We start from the raw sequence: 27,761 nt of genomic DNA on the forward strand, positions 1-27,761 counted from the left end.
GTAGCGCAGTGGCTGCATGTGGGAAGGCTGTGAATACACTAGCACACGTAGAATACCTTTTTCTTACAACTCTTTCCAATAGCGGCATCATTGATCCATGTTCTTCCCCTTCTGTTGTGTTCCTCGCTGTGAAAGATCAGAGTAGCCCCAAGTCGTGCCCGATGCCGTGTCCATCTTTTGTTATCTCCAAAACAAGCAACAGCTCTCACCTCCCTTTCAAATTATTAAGTTTCACAGAATTCAGTTGTTCCTGGGGAAAAAAAAAAAAAAAAAAAAGATCACATGAAGTTTCATCTCTAATATCAGCATTGGAAACCTTTCCAGATACTAATTAGAAAAGCTGTTTCAGAGTTAGCTTGCAGGACTTTCATCCTGTCTTAAGGTAACTGCAATGTTAAAAGCACTAATTGGGAAGACAAAGCCAATTGTGTTTTTAAGAAGGCTTTGCTGCTTACCCTGCTGTCCGTAATTTATATATGTGCAACCAATCCTCTTATTACTGGTAGCGTGTCAGAACAGGGTATAGATCACCATATTGCAGTTAATTAGACACACCTAGGTATGCAGCAGGTACACGGTGAGGTCTCTCAAATCTATCGTCATCATCTTATCTAAGTAAGCGAACTCAGAGTTGGTCAGGTTTTGGTCAAAATCAGCCTACAGTGCCATGGCTGCTACAGTCGCCTTTGCCAGTCCCAGCATCACCTAGAGAAGAAAATTCCTGCCAAAAACGCTGTGGTCACATACCCTAGCAGGGAGAAGCAGGCAGTTTTGCTTCAATTTAGGGTGCGAGTAGAACAAAGAGAACGGTGGTTATTACTGTGACATTGCATCAGCATTGACTAAAAGCATTTTGGGTTTTTTCTCTCTCTTTTTTTTTTTTTTGGATTTGTTTTTGTTTGACATGCATGCGCAGTTCTGGCTTGCAGTGGTTGGCTTGCATGTTTGGTTAACTCTTCACTAAATTTTGCCCGGAGGGAGAAGTCCCTCTGAATTCAGCGGCCGCTGCGGCTGCGGCGTGCAGAGCGCTCTCGGCGCGGGAGCTGCCGCTCGCCTTTCCCAGGGGGCTCGCCTGGCCGGGGCAGGGCTGCCCGCCGGGCCTTCGCTGAGCCGCGGCCAAAAGCTTAAGGCACCACTTCTTCTAGAAATCAGTCGTGATTTTCCCAGATCTTGCCTTTGGGTGACTTCAAGTTACATCTCTCCTGTGGTTGGCACCTTATGAAGAAGTTTCAGAAGCAATTTGCTCAGAGAAATCACTGTTGGTTTTTTTTGTTGTTGTTGTTTTCCTTCTTTTGCTTCTGTTTAATGAAAGAAAAATCTGAAGTACTTGAGTACCTTCCCCCTGTACTTGGCCGAGATCTGTTTTATGTGCATCCCGTCTGCAAGACGCACCTTCTGCTCCGTGTTTCAGTTTCTCACCTATCAGGTGGTTGTTTTGAGAGCTCCCCTTCTGTTTTTGCAGATGTTTTTCCAGATAAATTTAATTGACCCTGACCATTTGCCAGGACTGAGAGGTGTTGCTCTGTTCACACCTCCTGTACTCCGTAATCTGTTTTTCAGAATTTGCCACGAGATACTCGCTTGTTTTTAAAACAGACCTTTGGTGTGGCCTCTGCCTCCTTACGGCCTCAGAGCTCCCGCTGCCCTGCCTGCGCCGCGGCGGTCCCAGAGCCTGGCGCAGCGCCTAGCTACCTCAGGCTTTTTGCTTTTAAAAGAAAGGAAGGTATGAAAAACGAGCGTGACAGCCCACCGGCACCCTGCGGTAGCTCTGCCCCTGGTTTTGCATCCTGCCCTTGGCCCCTTCTGCCTGTCCTGGCCCGAAGCGCAGGGCGGCCGGCCCAGCGGCAGCACCTCCCCCTATCACCCCGCTCCCCCGAGCGGTTCCCCTCCGCGCCGGGCAGCTCTGCTTGCTCCCCAGGTCGGTCCGTGGGGACACACGCCTTTTTGAACCCCAGCCACGGGAGCGGCCGCTGGCTGGGCTTGCAGACTCGGTAGCGTTTGGTACGGTGACCGCTAAAGGGCTGGGAGCGGCCAAAGCAGGAGCGTTCCAACAGTGCTCCGGCCTTTTGTCCCAGGCGAGATTTCCTTCTCCACCGGGCAGCCCTGTTTGTAGTGCTGCTGCTTGCAGTGTGCTTTCAAAGTCACTTTTAGCCTCAAATCACAACGCACCTCTGCAAGGATATCCTGATTAAAATGGCAAGGGCTTTGTTGGAGAACTTGGATTTTTTGTTTGTTTTTGTGGTGAACTGGGCAGGTACAGGGAAGGAGGCTCGCTGCTTCCAGCTCGTATCTGCCACTGAGCTTGTCTGAGTAGGACGGTTTTCAAAATGATCAAGTGCAGCTGTGCAGCATCACAGCCGCACAGAAAATCCACAGACTTGACTGTATCCTTGGCAAATTCTCATTCGCCAGTTTTTTACGATCTTGGTCCTGAAATGAAGTAGAACATTATTTTTTTTTTCCTCTTTTCTGGTGCTTCAAAACATACTAATGCAGTTATAGTTGAAATCTTTAAGTGTTTTGCCATTAATTGGGCATAAATATTGAGCAATTTGAAATGAACAAGCTAGGCTGGCTGCTGATCACAACTATGGGGTACGTTTCCAAGCTGTGCTGGCTGGGAGCTGGAGGTGCTTGCATTACCCATTTATCATGCTGGTATTTTGTATGTCACCATAAAATTTGCCAGTCAGCATTTTGCCTGCTTCATCTGGGGGAAAGCTGGCAACCAGGTAGCCTGAGAAAGAGATCAACTGTGTATTTCCACTGGAGATTATCAGTCGCTCTGAGCTTCCCGTATAATTTGATGTAATGTCTTCCAAGACAGCTAGAATGTTTTTTTCTAATCCTTTGCAGAGCCCCCTTGTAGCGGGTGTCTGCAAACCCCCCTGTTCAGTAAATGGCTGTTTCTTCACTGCCGCCGTGTTGCAGTGGTGTTGGAAATCAAACAAAAGTTCAATTCTTCCATCTCCCCACGCGAAAGCACCGTTCAGCGGTTTGGCGCTGTCTTGAAGGAGACGCTCGAGTCTCTCCGTGACTCCCTGGGGACACAACTCGGCGGGGGTTGCGTCCAGAACCGACCTTGCTGGGGGGCCGGGTGCCGCGTCTGACGGGTGATGTGTTTTCCAGGGTCAGCCGATGGACCAAGCCGCTATTTTCGCTCCGCAAGTTCGACCCCCGGCGCAGCTCCCCCAGTTCCCGGGGTTACCGCAAGCACAGGTACTGCGCTGCCACCGCGGAGCGTCCGCCTCAAAATGCTTTCGGAGCGAGCCCCGCTGCGCCCAGCCGGCTCGCCCGTGCCGGGACGCGCCTCGCCCCTGCGGCCTCCTCCCGGGGTGCGGCCATCTCCGCGCGCTGGAGGTCGTAAATGTTTTTAACGTGGTCACCTCCCAGTTTTTCCTAATGTTACTGGTGAAGGCAAGCGCGCTTCAGTGTTAAGCCTGAAATCTGGCCAATTTTTGGTGAGACCGCGGTACCAGTAACTCTTTATTACGCTGTGGCCGTGCTGGTGGTTGGGATTTGGGGGCGGGGGGGGGCGCGGGGAGGAGGGCGGAGAAGCGGGAGGTGGAGCGGTGGAGCAGAGCCCCGCTCTGGGGAAGGGCGGCGCGGTGCGGGTTCCACCTGGGCCCGCAAACCGAAGCGGGGTGCAACCCCGGGGGGGGTGGGGGTGGTGTCCACGGGTCGGCACGGCGCCTCCCCGGCTCGCCTCCCGTAGCCCGGGCTCCGGCTCGTGGTGGTAAAGGCCGTCTCTCTCTGTTATAGTGAAGCTAACCGCGACGCGGGCGAAGTCACTCTTGTGCCGGTTCTCCCCGCAGAGCGTGCCGCCCGGCTACACGATGTACAGCACGGCGATGCCCCCGCAGCCGCCGCCGCCGCCGCCCGGTGCCGTGCTGCTCCCCGCCAGCTACAGCCCGCGGGCGCTGGCCGCGCCCGGGCCGGGCCCCGCGCTGCTGGAGCGGCTGCGGCAGATGCAGCAGCAGCAGCCCGGGGGGTGCCCCCCGCCCCCGGCCGGCGCCTTCCTCCCGCCCCTGCCCGGCGCGCAGCGGTGAGCCTCCGCTCAGCGGGCCGGGGCGTCGCTCGGGGTCGAGCGAGCCCCTCTGCACCCCCCGAACGCTGGGCCGAAGTGGCAGCACACGCGCGCGTCTCTCTCCCCCGTTTCCCCGCGGTTAGTTTTTAACCCAAGTCGGTCTTGGCACGCCTCGCAGCCCCGCTACCTTGCGTGTTTTGCAGAACGTAAAAATTCACTGGAAGACGGCGGCTGGATCCTGTTTCACTGCAAACACAGGCCAGGTGTCCGTGTTATGCAAACACGCCTGTGGTGGGAAACAATAAATATTCCAGGTTTACCAAACAGTCTGTAGTCGAGAAAACACAAGACCGACTTGGTAGTTTAACTAGCAATAGATAAATGTATTTTGCTTCAGCCTGAGCAGACTGAGCTGCCTTCAGTTTGGAAGTGCAGCTGAGTTGCGGTGCCTGTGAGGAACGGGCAGAATTCCCTGAGAGGGAAGTGTGATGACAGAGGAGGCAGATGCAGCAGGGAAGACAACTGGAGAAGGGAGTTACGGAGCAAGCACAGAGGAAAAGCGGAGTTTCCAATTACAGTCTTGAATCAGATTTTTAATCTTCAGAATTATAATCAGACTTTCATCTTTATAATCAGTTTTAAATTCATGATAATGTAACTACAAGATGTTTTGGTTGGGAGAATGTTTTAGGGCTTATGTGGAATTCTTGTTTGAGATGTAGGAACTCATCACTCTTCCTAATAAAGGAAGAATTGAATGCTCGGTTCCGTTGTTCTTGTTTAGAGGAACGTGTTGTTGCCTACGTCCGTTACTGGGCAATAGTGTGCTACAGCTTCTATTACAGAATATTTTTTGAAGCATTCATATTTGGAAATATATTCTTCCTGTTAAACGTAAGGTCTTTTGAATCTGTGGAAGTCTAATGTCGCAGCTTATAGTTGAGGGCCCCTAGACTAATTCGTGCTCTGTCTATAAATGATGTATAACCCATTATTTTTCTGTCTTTCCCCAACCAGGCTGAGCCATCAGCCAAATCCGCTGGTCGGAGGGGGACTGGACAGCGCGTCGGCCGCGGGCCCTCACCCGGCCCTGGGCTCGGTGCAGCCGCCGGAGCCGCTGCGGCAGCGGCAGCAGCAGCTGCGGCAGCAGAGGCTGTTCCAGGTGTGGGGCTGGGGGGGGCGGGGAGGGGCCGGGGGGGGGCAGGAGGGGCGGGGAGGGGCAGAGAGGGGCGGGGAGGGGCAGGGAGGGGCCAGGAGGGGCAGAGAGGGGCCAGGAGGGGCAGGGAGGGGTCAGGGAGGGACCGGGGGGGGCCGGGAGGGGGCCGGGAGGGGCCGGGAGGGGCCAGGGCGGCCGCGCCGCGGGCAGCAGCAGCGCTCGTGTGTCCGACTGAGGCGGAAGAGCCCGGTGCGAGCAGCCCGACCCGCAGCAATTCCTTATTTGCATTCGGGGCTGTCGAAAGACACCCCTGGACGTGCGTGAAAAGCTCGGTGCTTTCATTTTCCAAGATCGGAGCATGCCTCTGGAGATGGCAAATTTGGGAACGGCCTAGCTGAGGGTGCTGACACAACAGCAGTGGTTGTGCTCTCCCCCATCTGGCCTCACACTGGAATTAAATCAGAGGGCTTGCTGCCTGTCCAACCTATTTCCTATATTCTGATTTGCTGATGTATTTTTAATTTGGAGGTAACTATCAGTTTATCAGCTAAATGCCAGGGGCTTGGCACAGGGGAAGTCAATGACATTAAAAATCCCTCCTGTGGCCCTTTGATAGTCGGAATTATTTCCGTGTTTTCATCGTAACGCAGTCGCTATTGGTGCCAGTTCTTGTATTTTGTCCGAGTGTTTCGGTGGTGTAGGAAACGAAACATGCCAGCTTGCGGGTATTTTTTTTTGTCTATTCCCAGTGCTCCTCGTCAGCCCGCTGTGGGTGACGGTGGAGGTGGGGAGCTGCGGGGCTCACCTCGGTGCTGCCGGCGAGCCCGGCCGCGCTGCCGGCTCGGGCGGCAGCGTGCACGGCTCTTGCAATGCCCTCCCCCTTTCAGATGCAGCAGCCGCCGCCGCCGCCGCCGGCGCTTGGTCTCCAGCCCGTGCAGCCGCAGCAGCCTTTGGTAAGCCGAGGCGACCGCCGGGCACCCGCCTCTCGCTGCTGAGCCCCGCTCACCCCCCGCGCTCCCCGGCTCGCGGGCCAGACGTGCTCCCCCCTCGGGCCGGCGTCCCCGCCGGCACCCCCAGCGCCAAAACTGGCACCGGAGTTGGGCCGGGGAGCGCGCTTTGTTTGGGCTGAAAACACGTCTGGGTGTGTGCAGGAAAAGCTCCAGGGCGTCATTTCAATGTATCTTGAAGTGACACTTAGCAGTATTGATTTGAAAGGAACGGTGAGTACCCCAAATACAAATAACCGCCCATTGCAGTTCTTTCGAAAATTACGTGGGGGTATGGTTAAAAAATGAGTGCTGGTGCTTTTCTAATTCTGTCCATCTCTCTTCTATCACCAGTAAATTAAGACTGCCCAGGCTCACTGCCTTGTGTGAATTCAGAAGGGGAAAACAAGGAGATGCTTTAAAGTCACCCTCAGTCTTACTCTTAGTGCAGCATAGATAAGTGAGGATTTTGAAAATCTGATACAGAACCAAGTGCTGTAAGCCCTGATGAAAAGTCAGGGATCTTTTTTTATGGGCACCTAAAGATACGTTTTAGTCGTACCAGGTGTAAATTAACACCTTACTGCTGCAGGAACGAATTTCTCCCATTTATGCTTGCTGTGCTATGCGTTTTTATGAGCGTTAGGAATCCTAATTCATCTACCATAGTAATCATGAATAGCCCTTGCTAACTTTAAAAGCGTAAGCCTGGTGAGAAACCTGTAGGCGCTGCTGCTGCTTACAAATTGACGGGTTTTTCTGACTTTGTAATATTTTGAAGAGGAAGCAGGGGAGCGGACGCGGTAGAGGCTGCTTGTGGAGCTAGTTTCGCCGTGCCCCAAGAAGCGGCGCCGGGTGCCGGCTGCGCGAGCGGCCGCGCTCCTGCCGGCCTCGGGTCCTGGCCCTGGCCTTGCGTTTTTAGGCTGGGGGGAAAAATGGGGCTTATTTGAGGAGCCTTTTAAATGAAATCGTTAGTCATAAAACAGAGCTGCATGAAGACAACTGTAGGAAAATTAAAACTTCTGAGACATTCCTTTGCGCTGAATTGGAGCCTTTTACAGTTTAGTGAATGATTTTACCAAATCACTGCCACTGCTGAGGAGTTTTTATGGACACGCCCACTGAATTTACACTGTCATTATGCCTGTTTCCTGTATTTAGGCAGTTTTTCCAGGCGTAAATAAGGTAGGTGAGGGTAACTGGAAAACATTTGCTATAGAAAAACGGAGGAAATACCGTAAGGCTGAAATTGCTGGCTTTGGAGTTTAAAAGCATTTAATCAACATGATCTGATAGAGGAACTGGGAGGTGGCCTGTAAGTGCAAGTGAAAGGATAAATGAAAAATGTTTCTCTGGTGGCTGTTGAAAGGCAATTTTCATCCGTTTTCACGTCTTTCTTAATAGTGTTTATATCTTGAACAAACTGCACGGGCGAGACTGTCGCAGAGACCGAGCACCTGCCTGGCTGCAGGCTCCTCGTCCAGCACTTCGCAAGCAGGAAGCTTTCTGTGCTGGTTTCGTGTCCCCAAGAAACCCTGGTGTGGTTAATGCTTTTGACTAACCTCAGCATTTGCTAAGGACTGTTAGCCAGAAGCTTACACAATGTATTTTAAGTAAAGGATTTGGTTTCAGAAAGAGAAAAGATGCTGAAGTCTTGTAAAACACTGAAACTCCCTTCAGTAAGCAAAAGGTTTCACTGAAACAAAGCATGGGCGTTTTCTGTAGCGCGTATGACGTTATTAGAGTATTGAATAACACCAGTTTCATCCAGCACATCGGGTTTTCAGACTGGTCAGGTGCATTGTGCATCCTTGCGCAGGAGCACAAAAAAAATCACGCCATTAGAAGCACGTGCATTTTCACCAAATCTGATGAGAAGGGATGTTCTGGGACTTGGGAAGTGGATCTGGAGCGCTGAGAGGCCCTGAGGGTAAGGCGGCAAATGGGGAAGGCTTGGTCTGTGCATCGCCGTGCGGCACAGCACGTCTCCCTGCCAGGAGCAGGGCAGTGCGAGGGGGTTGTGCCGTCAGCTCGGGGCTCGGGGGGCCCTTGCGCTGGCGTTTGTCTTTCAGACGGGTGCCCTGTCTTCGGGGGAAGAGCCGCTTGAAAAATAGACTTGAAAAATACGCGGCTTGAAAAATAGACTTAATGGATCAGCTAGCTAGGGAATAAGGCGTGCTGTCAGGTGGACCAATTCAAGACTCAATTCTACTTTGATGCAAGCATAAATGGGGTGCAGATTTGTGAAAGTCAATGCATTTACACCAAGAGTACTTTCAGAGTGACTGAGGTCATGATTTAATTCATTACCAGCGGATTTCTTTGGCAGCTTTTTGTGTCTAATCCCACTGTGCTTAATGCCATGGACTGGGAGGGCCTTGGCTTGATCCCTCTGGGCTCCGGGTGGGGATCAGGGCGATGATGATTTTGCCCAGTGGAAGCACTGCTCTGCCTCCCGTTCCACTGGGAGCCGAGGGTGCAGCTGGGGCCGTGCCGCAGGCGTGCAGCGCTGCGGACAGCCCGAGCTTGCTGCTTACCCTTCCCCTACCTGACGTGCCACTGCCCTGGGAAGAATATTCTTCTAGAAGCTTCTTTTGAGTGCTGTGCTTCAACTATGTGTGCTTTGATTCGCAGTTTTGTGCTGTCTTTGAACAATGCAGACAGTAAAGGTGCTTGACCGAGTTGCAGGGTGAATAGTGGCCTCTCCAGAGGTGGCCGGGAGGGACGCTGCCCCCGTGCCTCGTGTCTGGCGGGACACAGGCGACACCAGCGACGTGGCTGGAACGGTGCAGGAGTTCGGGGAAGGACGGGGACAAACGCTCTGGGAGTTGCGTGTGCGCTCCACGTGTCCGTACGGGGCTGTCCAGCTCCCGTCGGGACCCGCTGGGGAGGCAGGCTGTCCACCCCCCCCTGCCCCGCTGCGCCCCCGCGCTCGGCGCCCGTTCCGTATGTCTCTGGTTTCCGTTGCAGTTTCCGAGGCAAGGCTTGCAACAGACCCAGCAGCAGCAACAGACGGCGGCGCTGGTCCGGCAGCTCCAGAAGCAGCTCTCTAGTAAGTGCGCGCCCTGTGGACGTACGGAAATACGCGTGTGGACGCGGGGGTGCAGCGATCTCCCCGGAGATGTGCTGCCGTAGATGCGCGGAGGTACCTGGCCCGCTGGGAGCTGGCCGCCCGCCCCGGCAGTGGCACAACGCCGAAGCTCTGGGGCCGGCGCGCCCCGCGGGGACCTGTCGGTCTCCGGAGGAGCCCCGAGGCACCGGCAGGCCGGGGGCTGGGGGCCCACTCACAACCGGCTGCAGCAGGCCGGGGGCTGGGGGCCCGCTCACAACCGGCTGCGCGTTTCCTCACCTCCGCGGCCCCACCGCAGGCAAAGCCCCGAGAGAAAACCCGGCACCTCTTCCCGGGGTGTGCGGGAATGGAATGGACTGGCCGGCGCTCGCGACCCCCCGCCTGCAACGCAGGCGTCCCGCGGGGCGCGGGCGGGAGGCGCAAACCCTTCCCTTTGCTGTGCCCGCCAGGTAACCAGCCACAGCAAGGAGGGGGCCAGTACGGGCACCCTCCCCACTTCTGAGCCAGAGAGCCAAGGGGGCCGGCGCGTTCCGTTTGCACTGAAGAACAGGACACTCCAAATCCAATGCACTAGTTATTGCTAGAAAGCAGACTTTAATTTTCTTCTCTTCTAATTTCAATGATTATTTTTTGTGCTGCAGTTGATGTGAATATGTAACAAGGTGGGTTGTTTGGGTTGGGGGATTCTTTTTTGCGTTCAACTAGATTTAAATGTATGGATTTGTGGGCCTATTTGAAGAATGTTATTGCAGATTTTATGAATTTGGTGCTTTTTAGGTCCTGTTACTTTTAAAGGGGACAAAGAATGCTGGATTTATTTATTTGCGGGAAACACTTTTTTGTTTTTTTGTGGGTTTTTTAATTCTTTTATTATTTTTGTTGGGGTTTCTTTTTTTTTTTTTTGTTTAAGAACTGCACTGGACCAAACTACTGAACTGAAAGGCACTTCCGATTTTGGCATAAAAGTTAATTTGTTCTTTAAAATGTTCACCTCTTTCTTTGTTGGTAGGACAAGCATCAATTTAAATTGTGTTTATTTGACTGTAATTTTCATATGCACTTTATAAGGTTCTTTGTTTAAAGTACCAATTTTTTCTTGCTCTTATTGTGGTAAGAAGGTGCTGAAGTGGGTTTATTGCTTGTATTAGAACTTCTTAAAGTTTATATTAAAAGCCACAACGTAATGTTAATAAACCTACTAAAGGAAGCAGTGCTTCATCTTTGGTCTGTTTAATATAAACCTCCCTGGAGGACAGTTCTGACGCAGCCGGCGCAGCAGCAGCGACTGACCGGTCACGGCGGGTTTTGCTCCGCTCGCGCAGGGAAATCTCCAGGTCCTGGTGAAACCTCGCAGGAGACAAACCCCCGCGTCCCACCGGTGCCCCGGGGGGACAGATCTCCTGCCGGCTTCCACCGAAGCCCTGCCCGGGCCCCGTGGCGGGCGGCCCTGCGCGCTGAGGTCGCCCTCAGCGTTATCCCCGGCCCCGGCCCCGCTCCCCGCGCGCCGCGGCGCGTCCTGCCGGTCCCGGCTGTGGGTCGTGGTGCTGGGCGAGCCCCGGAGGCGTAAGGCATTACGGATTTTCAGCCGAGTGCAAAACCGCGAGTAAATTGCAAATCAGAATCACCACAGGCAGGTCGTTATCATCCAATCCGATACAAATATACTATGATTTTGCTCATAGCAGAGTTGAAAAAGCAATAAATTCATTACTATTTTGTGTAATCGAGGAGTTAGTCTATATAACTTTTTTTTTTTTAATGCATTCATTTTGAAAGTGGAATATGCAAGGCATTTAAAATACACATAGGAGTATTTTCTCCCTGCTTTCTACTAACTCAATTTGCTTAATTTACCGTACAAATTGTTTGCAGATGGTATCGTAGTTAGGTGTTCCGTGGGGAGGGGGGGCGACTGCACTGCGTAAGCTTCAGAGGTCTTGGGAGGCTGTACAGCCAGCGAATGAAATAATACTCTCTGCACAAAAATCTGTAGAAAAGTAGATTTTGATGGGCTTTTACAATAGTCAGGTGTGTGTCACTCATGTAAAAATTATTTCTGTTCTGTTCTTTTTTAAGATTCACTGTTTTTCATAGTAGCTAAAGCTCTTACAGGTATTAAGCAGTGAGATCCGTGTCATCCAGCCACGCTGTGGCTACTGCTCCATCAGCAGTAGAATCAGCATCTGTGGAAGGGGGGAACGAGCACACAGCAAACTGTATGTGCTTGGCGTCAGGAAATGATCAAACCAGCACAAAAGCAATCCAAGCGGAGGTTATAGTCTTCGATGAAAGAAATGTAAAATTCCCCAGGTTGATTGTGACGCGGGTAAGTGAGGTAGAATCTGCATTTAGCTCTTGGCACCTGAACACTCTCTCGCTGATGAGCCGCGCGGCTCCCGGGCTGGAGAACTGGAGGGGAAAGGCTGCGCTGCCTTGCACCCCTCTGCTCTGACTTTAATCGCTCTCTCAGGAAGAAAACAAGAAACTCTGAGCTTTAGTTACTGGCTTAATCCTTTAAAGATTTATTTGTCCAGTCCAATCCGTGATTTGTTAGTGTACAATGTGTCGGTAACCATTTCCTACCATCGTGAAGGCATTTCTCCCTCGTGTGCAGAAGGTTGCTTCTTAGACCTAGCTACTGAATTGAGAAATCAGAACTCTAAATTAATATGCAAATTGGTGCAATTGGTTTCTAGTGAGAAATCTTTAAAAAATGCTTTTGTGGCAATAGGAAAATTATTCCAAGCTAGAGTGTTTCTACACGCAGTCTGCGCTTTTTCTAAACAGAGCTCTCTCATTTCATTATGAGAACAAAGCTGTTCTGCATGTATCATCCCAAAGTTCTGCAAAAAAGACTGTGTGAAAGAGTCATATTATTAAAAATACGTCACTACGTGTTTCACCACTGAATATTTATTAAAAAAAAAAACATACTAAATATTCAAACATTAAGAAAGTAATTTGCATCACAATAAAATCTGCTCTTTGGTTCTCAGATGCTTTATGTGATCCATCCTCATGTTAGTCATAGACGGTGGGCAATATTTAATACGAAAAGGTCTATCCTTTACTGAAGATTTCTAGGTACATTCCCCAAAGGTAATTTTATTTGATTTTCAATGTTTGCTGGTGGAGCAAAAGTGCCTTAAGTTTGTTTTAATCTGAATCTGTTTAATCGCAGAAGAAGCCCAACGCTGGGTAAGAACGCTGGGTCTACCCTTCCCTCGCTGCGTGGTCACTGCAGACTGATTTACTGTAAATGTATTCAGGCACCTTCGTGCCTGTGGCTGCCTCTGATTGACCTTGCTCCAAGAACGAACTCAGGCCAGCTGTGGACTTTGTTAACAGTCATTCGTGCTGTATTTCTTGCTTCAGACGACGTGAATGTACGTCACTGTGAAGTCGCTGCCCAGATGGTTCTTGGCCGTGCACTTGTACGCGCCAGAATCGGAGGGCTGGGGGTTCTGGATGAGTAAGGTCCCCGAGGGGTGAAGCGGTTCGCTCCCCGACGCTCGGCCGCGGTGATCTGTAGAGAGCACGGAGCGGTCGGGTAGCTCCCAGGTAATTTCTGGTTTTGGTACGCCCAGGGCTGTGCAGTGGAGCTGCACCGCTGCACCGGGCATCGTGTGTATGGCTTGCGGCGGCCTGTTGGTAATCCGGGGGGGATAGGCTACGATAACCACAGGAACGGTCACGGAGGAATCTCCGGCGCTGTTGTGGGCCTTACACACGTAATTCCCTCTGTCGCGGACGGTGGCGTCCCGTATAACCAACGTGCCGTTCTCCAGCAGGACGTATTTCCAGTTGATCTGCGGCCGATCCAGCACGGAGCCACCCGGCAGAGTCCACGCGGTGTTTGGTCTGGGGCTCCCATCAGCCAGGCAGTGGAGCGACAGCGACTCCCCGCTAACGCCCCTCACCGGCCCCACCGGGCGAGTGAGGATACTGGGCTTCCGGCCGACCTCCAAGACGATCAGCTTTTCGATATAGCCAACTTTATTCTTGGCAGCACAGCGATACTTCCCTGCTTTGTCTGCATCGGGGCTGGAGATGGTAAGGGTACCGTCGCTTCCCGTGAGAAACTGGGAAGTCTCGATGCCGCTGGAGAACCACGTGCCATTAGGCAGCATCCAGCTGATGGCCGGTGGAGGGTTTCCATCCACAGAGCAATTCAGCGTGGTACTTCTCCCAGGTATCGCTATTATTTTTTCATTGAACGGATTTTTAAACATCGGTCGCCGTAGCATTTCTAGTACCTCCAGCTGCACCACCAGCACGCTCTCCCCGCCATCGTTGCGAGCCACACAGATAAATTCTGCTGTGTCGGAAGGCCTTATGTTCCGAATCTCCAGCGTCCCGTTTTTGTATACTATAATCCTGCTCCCATAATACGGAGCTGTTAGGAAAATATTATCAGGCATGATCCACATAATCTGAGGGGGGGGTGTCCCCTCTGCCCTGCAGTCAATTTGTTTCTTTGAATGCCTCACTGCCGTCACCGTCATGATCGTTTTGTTCACGTGTAAGCCATTTATGGTGGGTGGTTTAGCAACAACATCCAGTTTATACAATTTTGTATCATCCCCCCCAGGATTACGAGCAACACACATATACTCCCCGGCATCTATCAGCTTGACTTGACTGACTGAGAGAGAACCGTTGACGTGCAGGAAGTGTCTGGCTGTTGACGAGGAGATCATGTCACTGGAAGGTAGCAACCAGAATATTTTTGGCTTGGGTTCTCCGGCAGCTTCACAGTCCAGTAACGCCGTATCTCCAGCTTTCACCTTAATGTATGTCTTGTAATTGTGCTTTATCTGGGGGGCTGCCATGATCACCGTGATGCGTATCTTCATTTCGTCTCTTCCCAGTGTGTTTTGAGCGTGGCAGGTATAATCTCCTCCTTCCGTTACGCCAACTCTGTTGAGATACAGAGTCCCGTTGTCAAAGAGGACGTACCTGCGAGACCTGTGTCCGCTGTCATCCGCCAGCATCGCGTTATTGATCACCGTTCCGTCCGGCAAGCTCCAGGAGATTTCCGGAGCGGGTGACCCAGAGGCCTTGCAGTCCACTCGGAAATCTTTTCCGTATGGCACCAGTTTCTTGAAATACTGTTTCCGGTCAATCTTGGCTGGTTTCATTGGGATGCTGACTTTCAGCAGTATCAGATCGTCTCCGATTTTGTTTCTCGCAACACACAAATAGTCACCTGCATCCTTTTCGGTGACTGCCTCAATAACCAAGGATCCATTGGGGTAGACGTGGATTCGACTTCCCATTCTGTTGGGGAGGGAGAAAGAAGAAAAGGATTAATGGAATAAAATGCTGGGGGTGAGTACTGAGCGCCGGAAGCGACCGCGTTCACAGCGCGGTGCGATACGGGGGCTGTCTCCGGAGGCGCCGGGCCGGGGCTTTACAACCCGGTGCAGCGGTGTGGGTGCGCACGTGCTCGCTGGCTCCACGCGGGGCTGCGCCGTGCCGCCTCCGCCTTGCCGAAAACCGCTCTGCCGACAAGGGAGCCCGCTGGACCTCGCGCCCCCCCCCCCCCCCCGCCAGCCTCTCTGCTCCTCTCCCTCCTGCCTCCCCTTGCAGGTGGCCGGGGCGCCCGGCAGCCTGTTGTCCGCAACGACGCTGGCGCCCAGCGATGACCCTGGGTGCCTCCCCTGCCGCAGGGCACGCGCCCCCATCGCCCTCCTCAGCCCCACCGCAGGTTCTCACGGGCCTGCCGGGAACCTCCTGACCTGGGACTGTCTCTCCCAAAGCGAAGGTGAAGTGTTACCGTGGGGGGGGAGACCCTCAAAGGTAGGCTTGGCAGAGACTGCAGAAGCCTCTTCCTCCCGAGCCCTACTTTGCAAATCTCTTACAAATAACCTTTCCTCCCATAGAATGACAGAATTCAGCCAGTGCATCATTAACATCAGTTTCCTTCATTCAAATATGACTTGTATCTATTTTGGTAAGACCTCACCCACTTGTGACAACTGATGTGATCTGTTGTTATTCGTGTAATAGCAAGCCATGATCCCAGATGTTTCGCTGCTGTTAAACGTTTAAAAGTGAATTTAGTTCGCAATATATTGTTGCAGCGACGCAACAGTCTCTTATATGAGCACCGGAGAAGACAGTGTTTGAAATTTCAAAGAGGTGAGGAGAAAAAAAAAAAAAGACTCCTACCTGTGCCACTGGTCAACCACTGCCTTGGAGGGTAACCGCCAGATGATGCTGGGCTTTGGCTCCCCAGTCGCCGTGCAGTTCAGAAGCAACTTATCCCCCAAATTCAACCGAGTCACTTCCTGAGAGGCGGTAGCTATTTTTGGAAGCGTGTCTCGGCGTTCCACCACGAGGCTCACCACCCTCCTTTCCGAGCCAGTCGAGCTCGTGGCTATGCACTCGTAATTCCCGCTGTCAGAAGGGGCGATGCTGCGGAGGTGGAGGGTGCCGTTGGAGAACAGGAACAGCTTTCCGTTTACGAACTGCAGAGGCTTCACCACCGTGCCATCAAAGAGGACCCAGTGGACAGCGGGCTGAGGATTCCCTTGCACGGTGCAAGGGAGTTTCAGATCTTCCCCCATCATTCCTTCCACACGTTGTCTCTTCTCTTCCAGGATAGCGGGAGGTGCCGCAATGACCTGGAGTTTTACAACCAGCGTGTCGGTGCCCGCTGGGTTTTTAGCCCTGCATGTGTAGAGGCCCCTGTCGTAAACGGTGACATCCCTGATAATTAAAGTGCCGTCAGGCTCCACACGAACTTTGTTATTTCCTGCGGAGGAGCCAGAGATGTGCGTTTGATTTGCCAGCACCCAGGAGATGGTGGGAGGAGGCCTGCCCTCAGCTTTGCACTTCAGTGCCGCGGGCTTTCCGGAGTGGGCGGTGAGGAGCTGCCACCTTCCACCGGTGACGCGGGGCGGGTAGGCCACCACCGACAAGGTGACCAGGAGCCGGGCGGCCCCGTGCGGGTTGGCCGCGGTGCACAGGTACTGCCCGCGGTCGCCCAGGCCCGCCCGGGCGATGGAGAGCGTGCCGTTGGCAAACACCACCCATCCACCACCACCTCGGCCCTCCGGAGCATCCGTCCCTGCGGAACCAAGGGGACAACCACGTCAAAACCTCTCGCTTCTGTTCCTTTTCGCTCACTGCCCAAAAACCCTTTCCCTAGCCTGCTCTCCTTTGCCCAGATAACCAGGGCTCGAGCGGTAAGAATGGGAGAAGTAACAGTATTTTGCATGCAGAGTGACAAAGCTTCAAAGTAAACCCAAAACCTGGTCGTCGGTAGAGACAAACTTTGGACAAAACGTATGGGGCTTTGCATACCCCAAAATACTTCGGTGTCGTTGTGACTAGGCTTTGCACAATCAAAAATACTTTGGCATAGATTTAACTTGATTGGATGGTTTGTTACCGCAAACAGATTTTTCTTTTCACTTGTCTCACTCTTCTGAATGACCAGGTAACACACAATAACTACTGAAATCTCACGATAAGCACAGGAGTACAGTTAAATATAGATCATGTTTCTAGTTCCCTAAAGAACTTTTTCATAATCGGTAGTAAGACGCTCCGGCAAGTGTGCTGAGCTATCTTTCTTTTTCACTGTTTCCAAGTTCATCTTTTCATTGGTATTTCACGGTACTCCTAAAAGAAGCAACATTTGAGTTCGGCACACAAAACGTCTGCCAAATTACGAGACTAAAATGGAAGGTAGGCTCTGGAGGGGTTTAGGAAGCTTACCTGACGATATCTTGGTCCACTGTATTGTTGGACGGGGGTTACCAGTAGCTTCACAAGGAATAAAAGCATCTGAATTAGCTAGCACAGTAAAAGCAGCTAATTTCCCTCCAATTATTCTGGGCTTTGCAAAATGAGTTCTGCTTAAGGAGTCCGAGGCTACAGGACTGGTGGTGGTAGTTCCTTGATCTTGACTCTTTTCAGGCCAGCCTTTGACAGAGCTGCCCTTGTCCCTTCGGCCCAGAGGAGCATACGGCGTCGCGATCCGGGACGACTTCGGTATGGCCCGTGTGCCGGCAGTCTCGGTGTTGCCCCTCTCGGTGGCTCGGACGGAAGCCTTCTGCCAGAACTGGGTTTCCCGTGCCGGCGGCGCGCTGGTTCTCGCCGTACGTGGCACAGCTGCTGGGAGGGCCGGCGGCGGGGTGGGAGGCCGAGCGGCGACGGCGGGGGCTGCGGCAGGGGCGCTCGGCTCGGTTCTTGCTGGCGACCTGGGCTGTGCCGCGTGGCTTCCTTGGAGAACTCGCTTCTCCATCCTCGGGCGCGGTTTTCCACCCGCCGTCGCGGTGGCTGTGGTCCGCTGGGCCGGCTGCACCCCCAGCACCGGGCGGGCCGTGGCGGGTGGGGCGGCGTGGGGCGGCGCGGTGGGGCGGGGGGCGAGGCGGCCGTGGGGCGGCAGCGGGGCCGGCTGGCCCGGGGCCCTGGGTGCCTGCGTGGCTGCTGCAGGCGCGTGCCCCGGGGCCTCGGGGGGGGCCCGGACCCACAGCGCCGGCACTGCTGCCGCCGAGGCCGAGGCCGCTCGTGCTCTCTCCGAGGGAGGTGCTGCGGGTGCAAGACTTGCAGGCGCTGTTAGTGATTTAACTGTTGGCACGACCGGCGTGGCTGCGTTCCCCGACGGAATCGCTGCTGTGCCGTGGCCGGCAGTCACGCTTTCTGAAGGAGGCGTTTTAAGGGGGCTCTGCCTCCTCTGACTTCCCTTTCCTCCCACTCTGAATATTTTACTTTTGGTGACTTTGGTGTCGCTTTCAGGAGTGATAATAGGTGTAACTGTTGGCTTCAAACCTGTTGCATCCATTTCTTCGGTTGGACTAGCTGCAGGATTAGAGGATGAACGGAGCTTTGCAGTGGGAAGATGTTCTTCTGAGTTCCCGTTGCCATAATGAGCGAGTTTGTCTAAAGACAAGAAACCACTGCTGTGATTCCCACCTGCTGAAAGAGGCATGAAGTGCAAAGGGGACAGTCTGGACGTAGACAATGCTGCCGTAGTTTTAGGAAGCACGGTCGATACCTCTGTTGCTGGAAACGCACCTGTCTGTTGTTTTGCTAGCTTCTTCAGAACCTCTTTCTGTGCACCATTTCCAAAGAGACGTTCCCAAGTAATTTCCCCTTTTGGAGAATTTTTTGGTGAGGTTCTAGGCTTAATGCTGGGTGAGACTGATTCAGGGGTAGAAGACAGCTCAGTGCTTACGGTATGTGGAACTTCTGTAGCAGTAGGAGCTGTGTGGGTCGCTGGTGTTGGTAGTCTGACGCTAAAAGGTTGGATTCTACCAGTATCTGTCTGAAATGGAGCACTGCTCTCTACTTTCCATTGAGGAGTACCTTGGGTGCCCTTTGTAATGAAAGGCATGACTGTCGTAGTAGCTTTTTGCCTGGCCCTAGGTTCATCTTCCTCTTCCCCGAGGAATGCTGTGTTTTGATGAGTACCTGCTGGGTGCTCCAATGGCATATTCATGTTAGAGGGGGAGGACAGAGGTGCTTCGGGGCTAAACGGGTTGATGGAGCTGCTTAAACTGTTTAAAGTTGGTAAATTTGATACATCTTTCGTATTCAGTTGAACGTCTGCAGCCATAGCCGTACTTCCTCTGACAGATCCTGGCCTCCCAAAATTGTATCTGTGCTCTTTCACGCTTGGAATACGTCCTGGTCTAACAATTCGTCTCCTACCAGAAATTTTCCTTCGTCTTCCATATTGCTGCCGGGCCTGGGGTGTGTGAGTTGTAACATCCTGATTAATCTGAGTTTGCTGATGAGTAATGATAGCTGAGGCCAACGGTGGCTTAGGAGTTACTTGTTTCTGAATGTTATGAGAATCAATGTGACCAGATTGAGGACTTGGTTCACTAACTGTCGCTACAGATACCCGGTGATCCATTTTGGTGGAAATCCTATCAACAGACTCGGTAAAAACGTGCAGCTTGTCCACTGCGTTTTGGGAAGTTACAGATTTGCTGGTGTCCGTAACGTCTGTCATGGCTGTTGTAGATACAGATTTTAAATGATGGTTATTACTGTCCCCAGAATATACCAACCTTAGCCCATCAGGGAAGAGCGTAGATGTTCTACTCGCTCCATCTGATACAGTTGATTGTTTTATACCATTTGCTGATACTTGACTTGAATCAGATTTTTCCCGTGAGTTTGTAATTGTAGGTTTTAGGTATGTTTGTGGCGTTCTGCTGTCAGATGGCACAGACTGTGAAGGAGAGGGTAGGGGAGTTACTGCCTCTGCAACCAGGAGAGAGGTTTTCCTCGCAGGAGTGTTACTTGTGGCCCTCTCGGGCCCTGCAGTTACCACGCTTTCCTTCCCCTTCCCCGGAGTGGCGGTCTCTGTTACCGGTATCATGAATTCTTCTTCTGGAGATGAGAGATCACCAGATGTTTCCTCCTCATCCACAGGTACTTCTGACAGTTTGTGGATTTGAATAGGTGCTTTCGTTACAACTTCTTGCTTTTCTTTCGAGTTCCTCTTTGTTTTTTCCAAAAAGGCTGCCCAGTGCTGTGGATCGACTCTCCTGGCTGAGGAAACAAACTGTCTCCTGTGTCCTCTAAACCGCCTGCTTGTTTTGTCCCTGTAGTGCCTGTAAGTCACCTTCCCGTAGCTGGTCCTTTTATGTGCAGTCTGTGCGCCCCGGTTTCTGGATGCTGAGGCAGCAGATTCCCGGTTAGCTGTCAGGGTAGCTGGAGTAGCCGAAGGATATTGCTGTGCTGCAGCAGAGCCCAGCACTGCATTGCCAGAGCCATCGCCCTCGTCCCATCCTCCCCCAGCTACATCCTTCTTTTTTAGAGTGGTTTGGTCCTTTGTGACCAACACCCGGAAAACCAAAAGATCAACACCATACTGGTTGGCTGCAACACATCTAAAGTAGCCACTGTCTCGCTCTGTTACCCCTTGTATTCTCAAGGTACCGTTGTCAAAAATATGTTTGTTTCTTACAGAATGATGAAGAATCTCATGGTCAGGTAACACCCAGCTAACGGCAGCGTCTGGAACAGCAGCGGATGTACAGGGAAGGTAGAGCGTGCTGCCAACAAACGTGGAAAGTTGGGCTCCATTTACGCTGTTGTGTTCCACGTGCGGATCGACCACAGTAATTCTAAATGTGAGAGCATCTGCATCGTTGTAATTTGTGCCTATGCAGTGATACAGCCCAGTGTCAAAAGTATCAGCTGTCCGTAACGTGAATGCTCCAGTTTTGAGTACTACGATTCTTCCATCCTCACTGATATAGGGAGCTCTGACTTTGCTCCCATCAGCCAAGATCCACTCTATCACAGGAGCTGGTTCTCCAATTGCTTGGCACTCCAATTCTACAGTCCCCCCGACTAGAACAGTGTGCTCTGTTCGTGTTTTGTTGTCTCTGGAGATGATGGTCCAGTTATTTCTCACCTGGTTTTTGTCAGCACTGGGCAAAATAATTTGGGCATCCGTAAAGTATCGGATGTGCAGTGTGTTCAGTGTGGTTGCAGTCCTGTCTAGCTGTAATGCCACTCGGCTTTGCATTAACCAGGACGGTTCAGCTCTCAGGTCGGTCTCTATATTGGTAAAAATTTCATCTTTTTCAGAGTAGATTTGCTTATATTTGTAACTAATAAAAGGCGTATTGGTTTCTAGGACACTCCTTTCCAGCTTCAAGGGAGAATTACTGTACAGTGCTAGTATGCTCCATAGCTGCTGAATATGTTCATAATCAATGCCACACACAAGAAATGCTGAGAATGATGTTCTGAGTACTGTATTGTTGCCGTCTTTGTCAAATGAGATGGGAGACACTTCTTTAGGTTTTTGGATGTTGCAAACCAAGTTACCTCGACTTCCTGCTTGGTCAGTCATGTTCAAGACCACGGATCCTATAGGAGCTATGAAGTCCTTGGGAGATACAGAGCTGAAATCCCCATCATCTGGCACCGTGAGGTTTTTAACTTTCAGGGAGTCATGTATAGCTGGCTTAGTGCAGGTTAAAGATGCAGAAGGAATATCCACTATGCTCCTCCCTTTATGATTTTTGGGACTAGCACAAACTGGGCATTGCTGAGCACCGGAACTTCTGTCTTTTTTGCACTTCGTAACGTCTGAAGGGAAGAAAAATGCAGTAAGCATTTGTGATACAATTTTCAGTGTTAAGAAAGACATATAGCTACCGGCAAGTTATTATCTTTATTAATATAAAGTATTATTTTATTTATAGTTTATTAATATAAACTTATATATAAAATTTATAGTTTATTAATATAAAATATTAACCAAGTTTAACTTGCAGCAACCTATGAAACCTGAAGTAAAGACCCGTGAGTGCTCTCTGAGGACACTGCTTACGGACGGTTGGTAGCGCAGCCCCCCGGCCCCGTGGCGTTACGTGGCGTGGGGGGGCTCGCCCGTGGGGCAGGGCCGGGGCTCGGGCAGCCGGGGCGCAACACCGCTGCCGCACGCAGCCTCTACGCAGGGCAGCGACGGGGAAAGGCTGGAGTCCCTGAATTCTTTTTTGAAGAATCGAGCACAGTGTGGCCTTCACTCTTGCCAGCTACGCAGAAATTAGCTTGCTTATTCCCTGAGGATTCTCCTCGTGCACAGATGCTCTGGACTGGCCAAGGAAAACGTTCCGTTAAGGAAAGCTGCGTCTGGGAATGGGTTGAGACCCCTTGATTCATTTCATCTAGGAAACTGAATTGTATTAATCTGTTTAGCTTGATTACCTACACCTACAGAAGTTCTGGACCTTTCTGGGAGAATAAATAAAGGACAATTACCTTTATCAAAAGGAGCAAGATGCTAGAACATGCTTAAAAAGCGTAAGCGAAGCCTTCGGCTCACCTGGTCTCCCTTGTGCCCACTCTGCAAACCACTGTAGATTGCAATCACAGGACCACGGGTTTCCGTGAAGGTAAATGCTCTCTAGCTCAGGCATGTAGGAAAACATTTCTTGTGGTAGTGAAGTCAACAGATTGTCAGACAAATATATGTGCTTCATGAAGGATATTTTAAATATTTGGCTATAGCGCAAGGTGACGAAAGTATCTGGATGAAGCTGCTTAAGTAAATTTCCTTCCAAGTGGACCAACCTCAGCGATGTGAGTCCATAGAAAATGTTGGGATTTACAAATTCAATTTTATTGTGGTCCATATGCAACCGCACCAAGCTCTTTAGACCATAAAAAACATCCTGCTGAAGTACTCTGACCTTGTTATAACTCATTTTTAAGACCTGTTGATGAAAAAAGCAACAAGCGTATAATACTAACCATTGTTATATTGTTCTAAGACTCCTAACAAATTTTGATTGATGGTTACTCTATGAAGTACTTCACCCGACTAGTAATATGAGTGATTGGAAAAAAACTTGGTAGGAGGAATTACTTTTAAATGCTGTGTTAGTTGCAAGACTAGAAGGCTGTGTTCTTGTTCCAACAGTCCATCGGGGTGACACTTCTGCAGTCACATTTACAAAAAGCAGTGATTAAAAAATAGAATAAAGCAATGCTTATTTCTCATTCAAAAAAAATCCCAATTAAGCCACACTTACGAAAAAGGTAAGCAGAATTTGACCATAAACTGTGGTAGTGATTTTTGTTCCAGCCAGTGTTATGACTACAAAAACACGGGCACCAGTCTGTTTTGTTTGACGTTTAAGCAGCGGGACCGCTAAGCGTGTTCCCAGTTCCAGGGTTGGTGTCACACGAGATGTGTCCTTGCCAAACCTCAACTCTCAGGTGCCGTTTTGTTGCTGACAGGTTAAAAGTCAAATTCATTAACTAGGAGATGAACAAGTCTGGCATATTGCTGAAGTATTAAATACGGTACCCAAGACACCCTTTTTGTTCTTACTTTTCCTGTTAGAATTATCGTTACACTCACGAATTCTGTGACTGTATTAATTTGAAAATTAACGAGGAAGAAAATTACAAAACCACAATAACGTGCAAGTTTATTTTATTTCCCAAACATAATTCCATTAAAACTGCCTATAATTGTGTTGTCATCCTGCTTGTCAATAAGGGAGGAAAAGCTTATTTTCTTAAATCAGCTGCACGGTGTTAACGAGCAAGCTTTCAGGCCCAGAGCTATCCTTTATGAGGGCTCGTGAAACCTGAGGATCTGCGTGCTCCAAAGCTTGGCTGGTTTCTGCCTTTCCCTCCCACCCCCTCCCCCTGATCCTCTCAAACCAGCAATTGAGCCAATACCCTGTTTTCTGTCTGAACAGTTCAGGTCTCTCATGTTCGTAGTTGATCACAGCTCCAACGTTATTCTTTCTCTGCAGCGGTCAGTAACAGCTCTAGACTGAAATTTAACTGGAGAGCAAGTGCTACCCGTACATTGAATTAGTTGGGAATGGTTGTTCCAAAATAGTCATGTATGTATTTCTTTATATATGAATATCTACATGTCATGGTGAGATACTGAGATAGCTCCAGAATCCCTGTATGACACTGTATGTTTCCTGATTTTTAAAATATACATAAATGTAGGTAATATTTTAGAAGTAGGTAATACTTTAGTTAAAGAATAAAACAGGCATCAAATACTACATTTTCAAAGTCCACAAGTATATATTAAATTATAAACCCAAGGAACTGTAGTTTTTCTAAAGCATTAACATGTTTATATGTAGTACATCCAGTTTCTGTTCAGTAGGAGCCCTTTTTTAATGAAGGATAGAAAGGGACAGGACTATACTGTCCTGAAGGGAAAAGGAAATCTGGGTTGGAAACCATCCTAAAAAAAAAATAAAATTAAAATTGACTAACAAATTAACTAAAGACAAGTTTCCTACCACAGATACAGTACTGGGAGCTCTGCAGTCTTTCTCTCTCGTGTGAAAGAGTTTCAGGGGCAGTTGCCTGTTAAGGTATTGCTGACAGGTATCTACAGCACGTTTGTCACGCTCTTCAACCTGTACCTGAATGCCCACCTGGGAAGGAAGGACATTTCCCGTTGGGATACGGGATCATGAAGGCCCTCGCCTTCCACGTGGCTACAACCAGGAACAGGAAACCAAAATGCTGCAGACTGCTGGTCTGCTTCCATTTACCAGTATTACTGCAGATTGTTGAACAGCCATAACAAAAATTAAGATTAGGTCGTCTCCTCATTAAGATTAGGTCATTTGGTTCTTACCTGTAATGAATCTAAATCACTGAACACCTTATCAGGGATTGTATTTATCTCATTGCTGTGCAGCATCAGTAACTCCAGTTTCTCCAGGCCAGAAAAATCTGTTTCCGTCAGTTTAAGCAAGCTGTTGTAACTGTAACAAACATTTCATCCCAGACCTGGGTTTAGTCAGGCAGCTAAACTTCACAAGTTTTAAAACAAACAAAACCAAAACACAAGAACAACTCTTTGGAAATGCATAAAGGTACTTCTGGTTGCTAAGATGCATTTTTAAGTCATTCAGGTTAGCACAAAATTTTGTAACTCTTTCAGGACAGCTTTCTAAAGACTGTGTTTACAGTGGATAGGGAAAATAACCGCAACAGTGTGCTGACAAGAACGCCAGCTTCGGGCTTGCGTGTAGAAGGGCGAGGAGCTGCTGCGGTGGCAGAGGTCGGTGATCCACGGGTGCCTCCCTCAGCCCAGGGCTTTCCCAACGCTGCAGCAGCACGGAGAGGTCCGGGCACAAAGGAGGCTCCTTTGCTGTCTGCCGACAGCTAGGTAAAGCCGGGGGTACCGGGGTGGCCGGCCCCCGTGGCTCTGCAGCAGGCGGGTTCTGCAGAGCGTCCTGCACTCCCGCCCCGGTCCTTGGCTGGACCGTGCTGCCCGCCCTTTGCAGCTGGACAGCTTCACTTTGATTTCCACCCCACAGGCGTGGGGGGGGGGGCGCACGCTTCTTGGTAAGGCAGGCGTGGCCTCGGCCTCCCCCCCGATTCCGTGAGCGTACGTACAGTGCGGGCAGCCTAGGCTGGATTCAACCAGGGAACCAAGAATGAAGCGGAGAGCCCCTGAGGTGAGAGCTGCACTGCTCGAGGAGGTCTGACCATCAGCCGTACCTAGCTCTAGCCGGCGTGGGTCCCGACAGCAGTGATGGCACGCCACCCCAGAACCAGGTGTTGTGTAAGCCCCGCAAACACCAAGTACCTACTCTGCGATGCCTCTGACCCCGTGACTGCTACCCCACTTGCACGACCCGATTAGCCAATGCAGGGGCTCTTCCCGTGCTGCAGTCACACCTCCTATGCCCCGTGGTGACAAAGAAGTTAGATTAATTCACCAGGCAGATAGATGGCCTTTCCGTACTAGTAATTAATGTATTTCAAACGCATTGCGCACCTCAGGTAACCCAGAGTCCTCTAAAAGTACTGGTACTTAACTGTAAGACTCCATACACAGCACCTCTGGACAACGCTGACTGAATCAGTGGAAGGAAAGGGCAGACAGGAGTCAGGAGCTGGGATCGGGATACGCTGCCCGGAAGCAGAGGGCAGATGAGGGGGAAGACCTCAGTGGAAACATTCTCAAGGCACAGCAAAGTCTCTAAACATTTGAATATACATACTCATTTTCCAGCCCACTAGGTTCTGAACTGTCTTTCCCCAGAAATAATTCTATTGCAGACTCCTCCTGAGTTCCAGGTCACAGATACAAAATGTTTGGGTAATATAAAAGGATTCATTTAAGTTCAAAGCTTTTTGAAGCTCTTACACACCCTGCGAGACGTCCCCAAAACTTCCACTTTGTGTCAGTGGTCTTGGGCTTTGCTAGCTGTGATTGCAGCCACCTCTGAACACTGCAGAACGTTAAGCTCTTAAGATTTATTTATTGCTTTGGTTAATTTATAGCCCTAACTCTGGAAAGCCATAATTCTTGCTTTGCAAAGTGTCGAAAGGTACCTGATCAGAACATTTAAAGCCTTGGTGTGGAACGTACCCCAGGTTGATGCGCTCCACGTTGGGCGGGATGTGCGGTGGGACGGCCGTGAAGTACCGGAACGTGCAGTGCACCTCGGTGGGGCCGTAGCAGGCGCAGAGCCGGGGACAGGCGCTGCTGCCGGGGAGGGCGGCCAGGCAGACGGCGAGCAGGGTCCCCAGCCACCCGCGCCGGCCTCTGCGGCTCGCTTTCATCCTGCAGGAAAACGCTACGCGGCCATCCTGCGCGGCGGCGGCCAGCCGAGTCCTGCAAGGAGAGCAAAGCACACAAGCGTTTAGGGTGACAGCCGTGCCGAGCCGCTCGGTTTTCAGCTGGAAGTGCAAGAAGGATTTTGTAACCTGAACAAAAAAACCACCCCGCGAAACAGACCCAAACCTCCTGGTTCTCCCCCAGGTACCTAGATCTATGTAACGATCTAAAACGTTGCTCATTTTAAAGAAACAGCCTCCCCATTTCTTCATCTCAGCGCGGTGTGCCCCATGACTCGCTGCTTACAGGTAAAGTTTTAATTTTTGAAGGAAGCAACCGTGGAAATTGCAGTGTTTGGCTGTCGCTACATCCCGACTCCGGTTATGCAGAGTGTTGATAGGTCTGCTAGCAATTTATCCTCGGGAAGGAACACGTCAGCTCCTTTCTTGCCAGTAATTATCCCAAGCAAAATTAACTAACTTCAAAGCCGGCGCGCAGAGCCGCCGTGCGGCGGGAACGGCCCCTGCGGCCCCGCGGCGCTTCGGCCGGGGACCGGCTCCCGGCACCCCGACCCCGGCTCCCAGCACCCCGATCCGGGGGCCGGGCACCCCGACCCCGGCTCCCGGCACCCCGACCCCGGCTCTCAGCACCCCGATCCGGGGTCCGGGCACCCCGACCCCGGCTCCCGGCACCCCGATCCCGCCTCCCAGCACCCCGCTCCTGGGTCCGGGCACCCCGCTCCCGACTCCCAGCACCCCGCTCCTGGGTCCGGGCACCCCGACCCCGGCTCCCGGCACCCCGCTCCTGCCTCCCAGCACCCCGCTCCGGGGTCCGGGCACCCCGCTCCCGACTCCCAGCACCCCGCTCCTGGGTCCGGGTGCCCCGCTCCCAGCACCCCGCTCCTGGGTCCGGGCACCCCGCTCCCGGCTCCCGGCACCCCGATCCGGGGTCCGGGCACCCCGCTCCCGGGTCTGGGCACCCCGCTCCCGACTCCCAGCACCCCGCTCCTGGGTCCGGGCACCCCGCTCCCGGCTCCCCGCTCCCCGTCCCCACCTGCGCCCGGGCGCGGTGCCCGCGGCCGCGCCGGCCCCAGCCCGCGGGGAGCCCGCGGCGGAGGCCTCGCTCCGCCCGCCCCCACCTGCGCAACCTCCGCGGGGGCCGCTACCCCGGGGCCGGGCCGGGCCGGGCCGGGCGCGTTCCCGCCGCCGCCGGCTGCTCCTCCCCGGGGCCGCGCCAGGAGCTGCCGGCCCGGCCCGGCCCGGCCCGGCCCGGCCCGGCGGGGCCCCGGCCCCGGCCCCGCTCCCCCCGGCCCCGCCGGGGCCTCCGGTGCCGCCGCGAGAGCGAAGCGACACCCGAGGAACACGTTTCACCACGAGCAGCCGCGGGGATCGTCCCCCCCCGGGGCAGCGGTGGGTTCCCCGACGCGGGGCGCTCGGGCCGGGGCGCTGGGCCCAGCTGGGCCCCGAGGTCCC

General features: G+C 52.1%; 2 protein-coding genes across 8 annotated transcripts in view; one reads left to right on the top strand and one right to left on the bottom strand.

The window, feature by feature from the left end:
* Positions 1 to 10,051, top strand: part of MED12L (mediator complex subunit 12L) — a 141,245-nt gene extending 131,194 nt beyond the window's left edge. For 6 of the 7 annotated variants that reach the window (XM_042798459.1, XM_042798473.1, XM_042798467.1 and 3 more), the window contains 6 exons: positions 3,130 to 3,219; positions 3,816 to 4,045; positions 5,045 to 5,189; positions 6,071 to 6,136; positions 9,140 to 9,221; positions 9,689 to 10,051. In XM_042798459.1, coding sequence (XP_042654393.1) covers positions 3,130 to 3,219; positions 3,816 to 4,045; positions 5,045 to 5,189; positions 6,071 to 6,136; positions 9,140 to 9,221; positions 9,689 to 9,741 — 666 coding nt within the window. In that variant the 3' untranslated portion in view covers positions 9,742 to 10,051. Of the gene's footprint in view, positions 1 to 3,129; positions 3,220 to 3,762; positions 4,046 to 5,044; positions 5,190 to 6,070; positions 6,137 to 9,139; positions 9,222 to 9,688 lie in introns of those variants that run through there. The other variant, XM_042798491.1, reaches the window with a different exon arrangement.
* A 1,686-nt stretch (positions 10,052 to 11,737) lies between these two features.
* IGSF10 (immunoglobulin superfamily member 10) lies at positions 11,738 to 26,590 on the bottom strand. Its single transcript, XM_032986856.2, has 7 exons — positions 26,498 to 26,590; positions 26,101 to 26,346; positions 24,352 to 24,481; positions 22,051 to 22,441; positions 16,968 to 21,311; positions 15,414 to 16,314; positions 11,738 to 14,519 (listed from the first exon to the last, which is right to left on the bottom strand). Exons 2-7 carry the CDS (start codon positions 26,292 to 26,294, stop codon positions 12,611 to 12,613), a joined length of 7,869 nt encoding a protein of 2,622 aa, XP_032842747.2. The 5' UTR covers positions 26,295 to 26,346; positions 26,498 to 26,590; the 3' UTR covers positions 11,738 to 12,610.
* Between the last annotated feature and the right edge of the window lie 1,171 nt (positions 26,591 to 27,761).

Source organism: Tyto alba, unplaced genomic scaffold (genome assembly GCF_018691265.1).
Source record: "Tyto alba isolate M040663 unplaced genomic scaffold, T.alba_DEE_v4.0 Super-Scaffold_10, whole genome shotgun sequence".
NCBI lineage: Eukaryota > Metazoa > Chordata > Aves > Strigiformes > Tytonidae > Tyto > Tyto alba.

What these genes read in the sequence shown, in the direction of transcription:
- IGSF10 (XM_032986856.2), bottom strand. Translation starts at nt 26,294, where the DNA reads ATGAAAGCGAGCCGCAGAGGCCGGCGCGGGTGGCTGGGGACCCTGCTC. An exon ending in GTGATTTAGATTCATTACAG is followed by an intron (nt 22,442 to 24,351) that starts GTAAGAACCAAA and finishes TTTCATCAACAG; the next exon opens with GTCTTAAAAATGAGTTATAA. An exon ending in GTGGTTGACCAGTGGCACAG is followed by an intron (nt 14,520 to 15,413) that starts GTAGGAGTCTTT and finishes CCTCCCCAACAG; the next exon opens with AATGGGAAGTCGAATCCACG.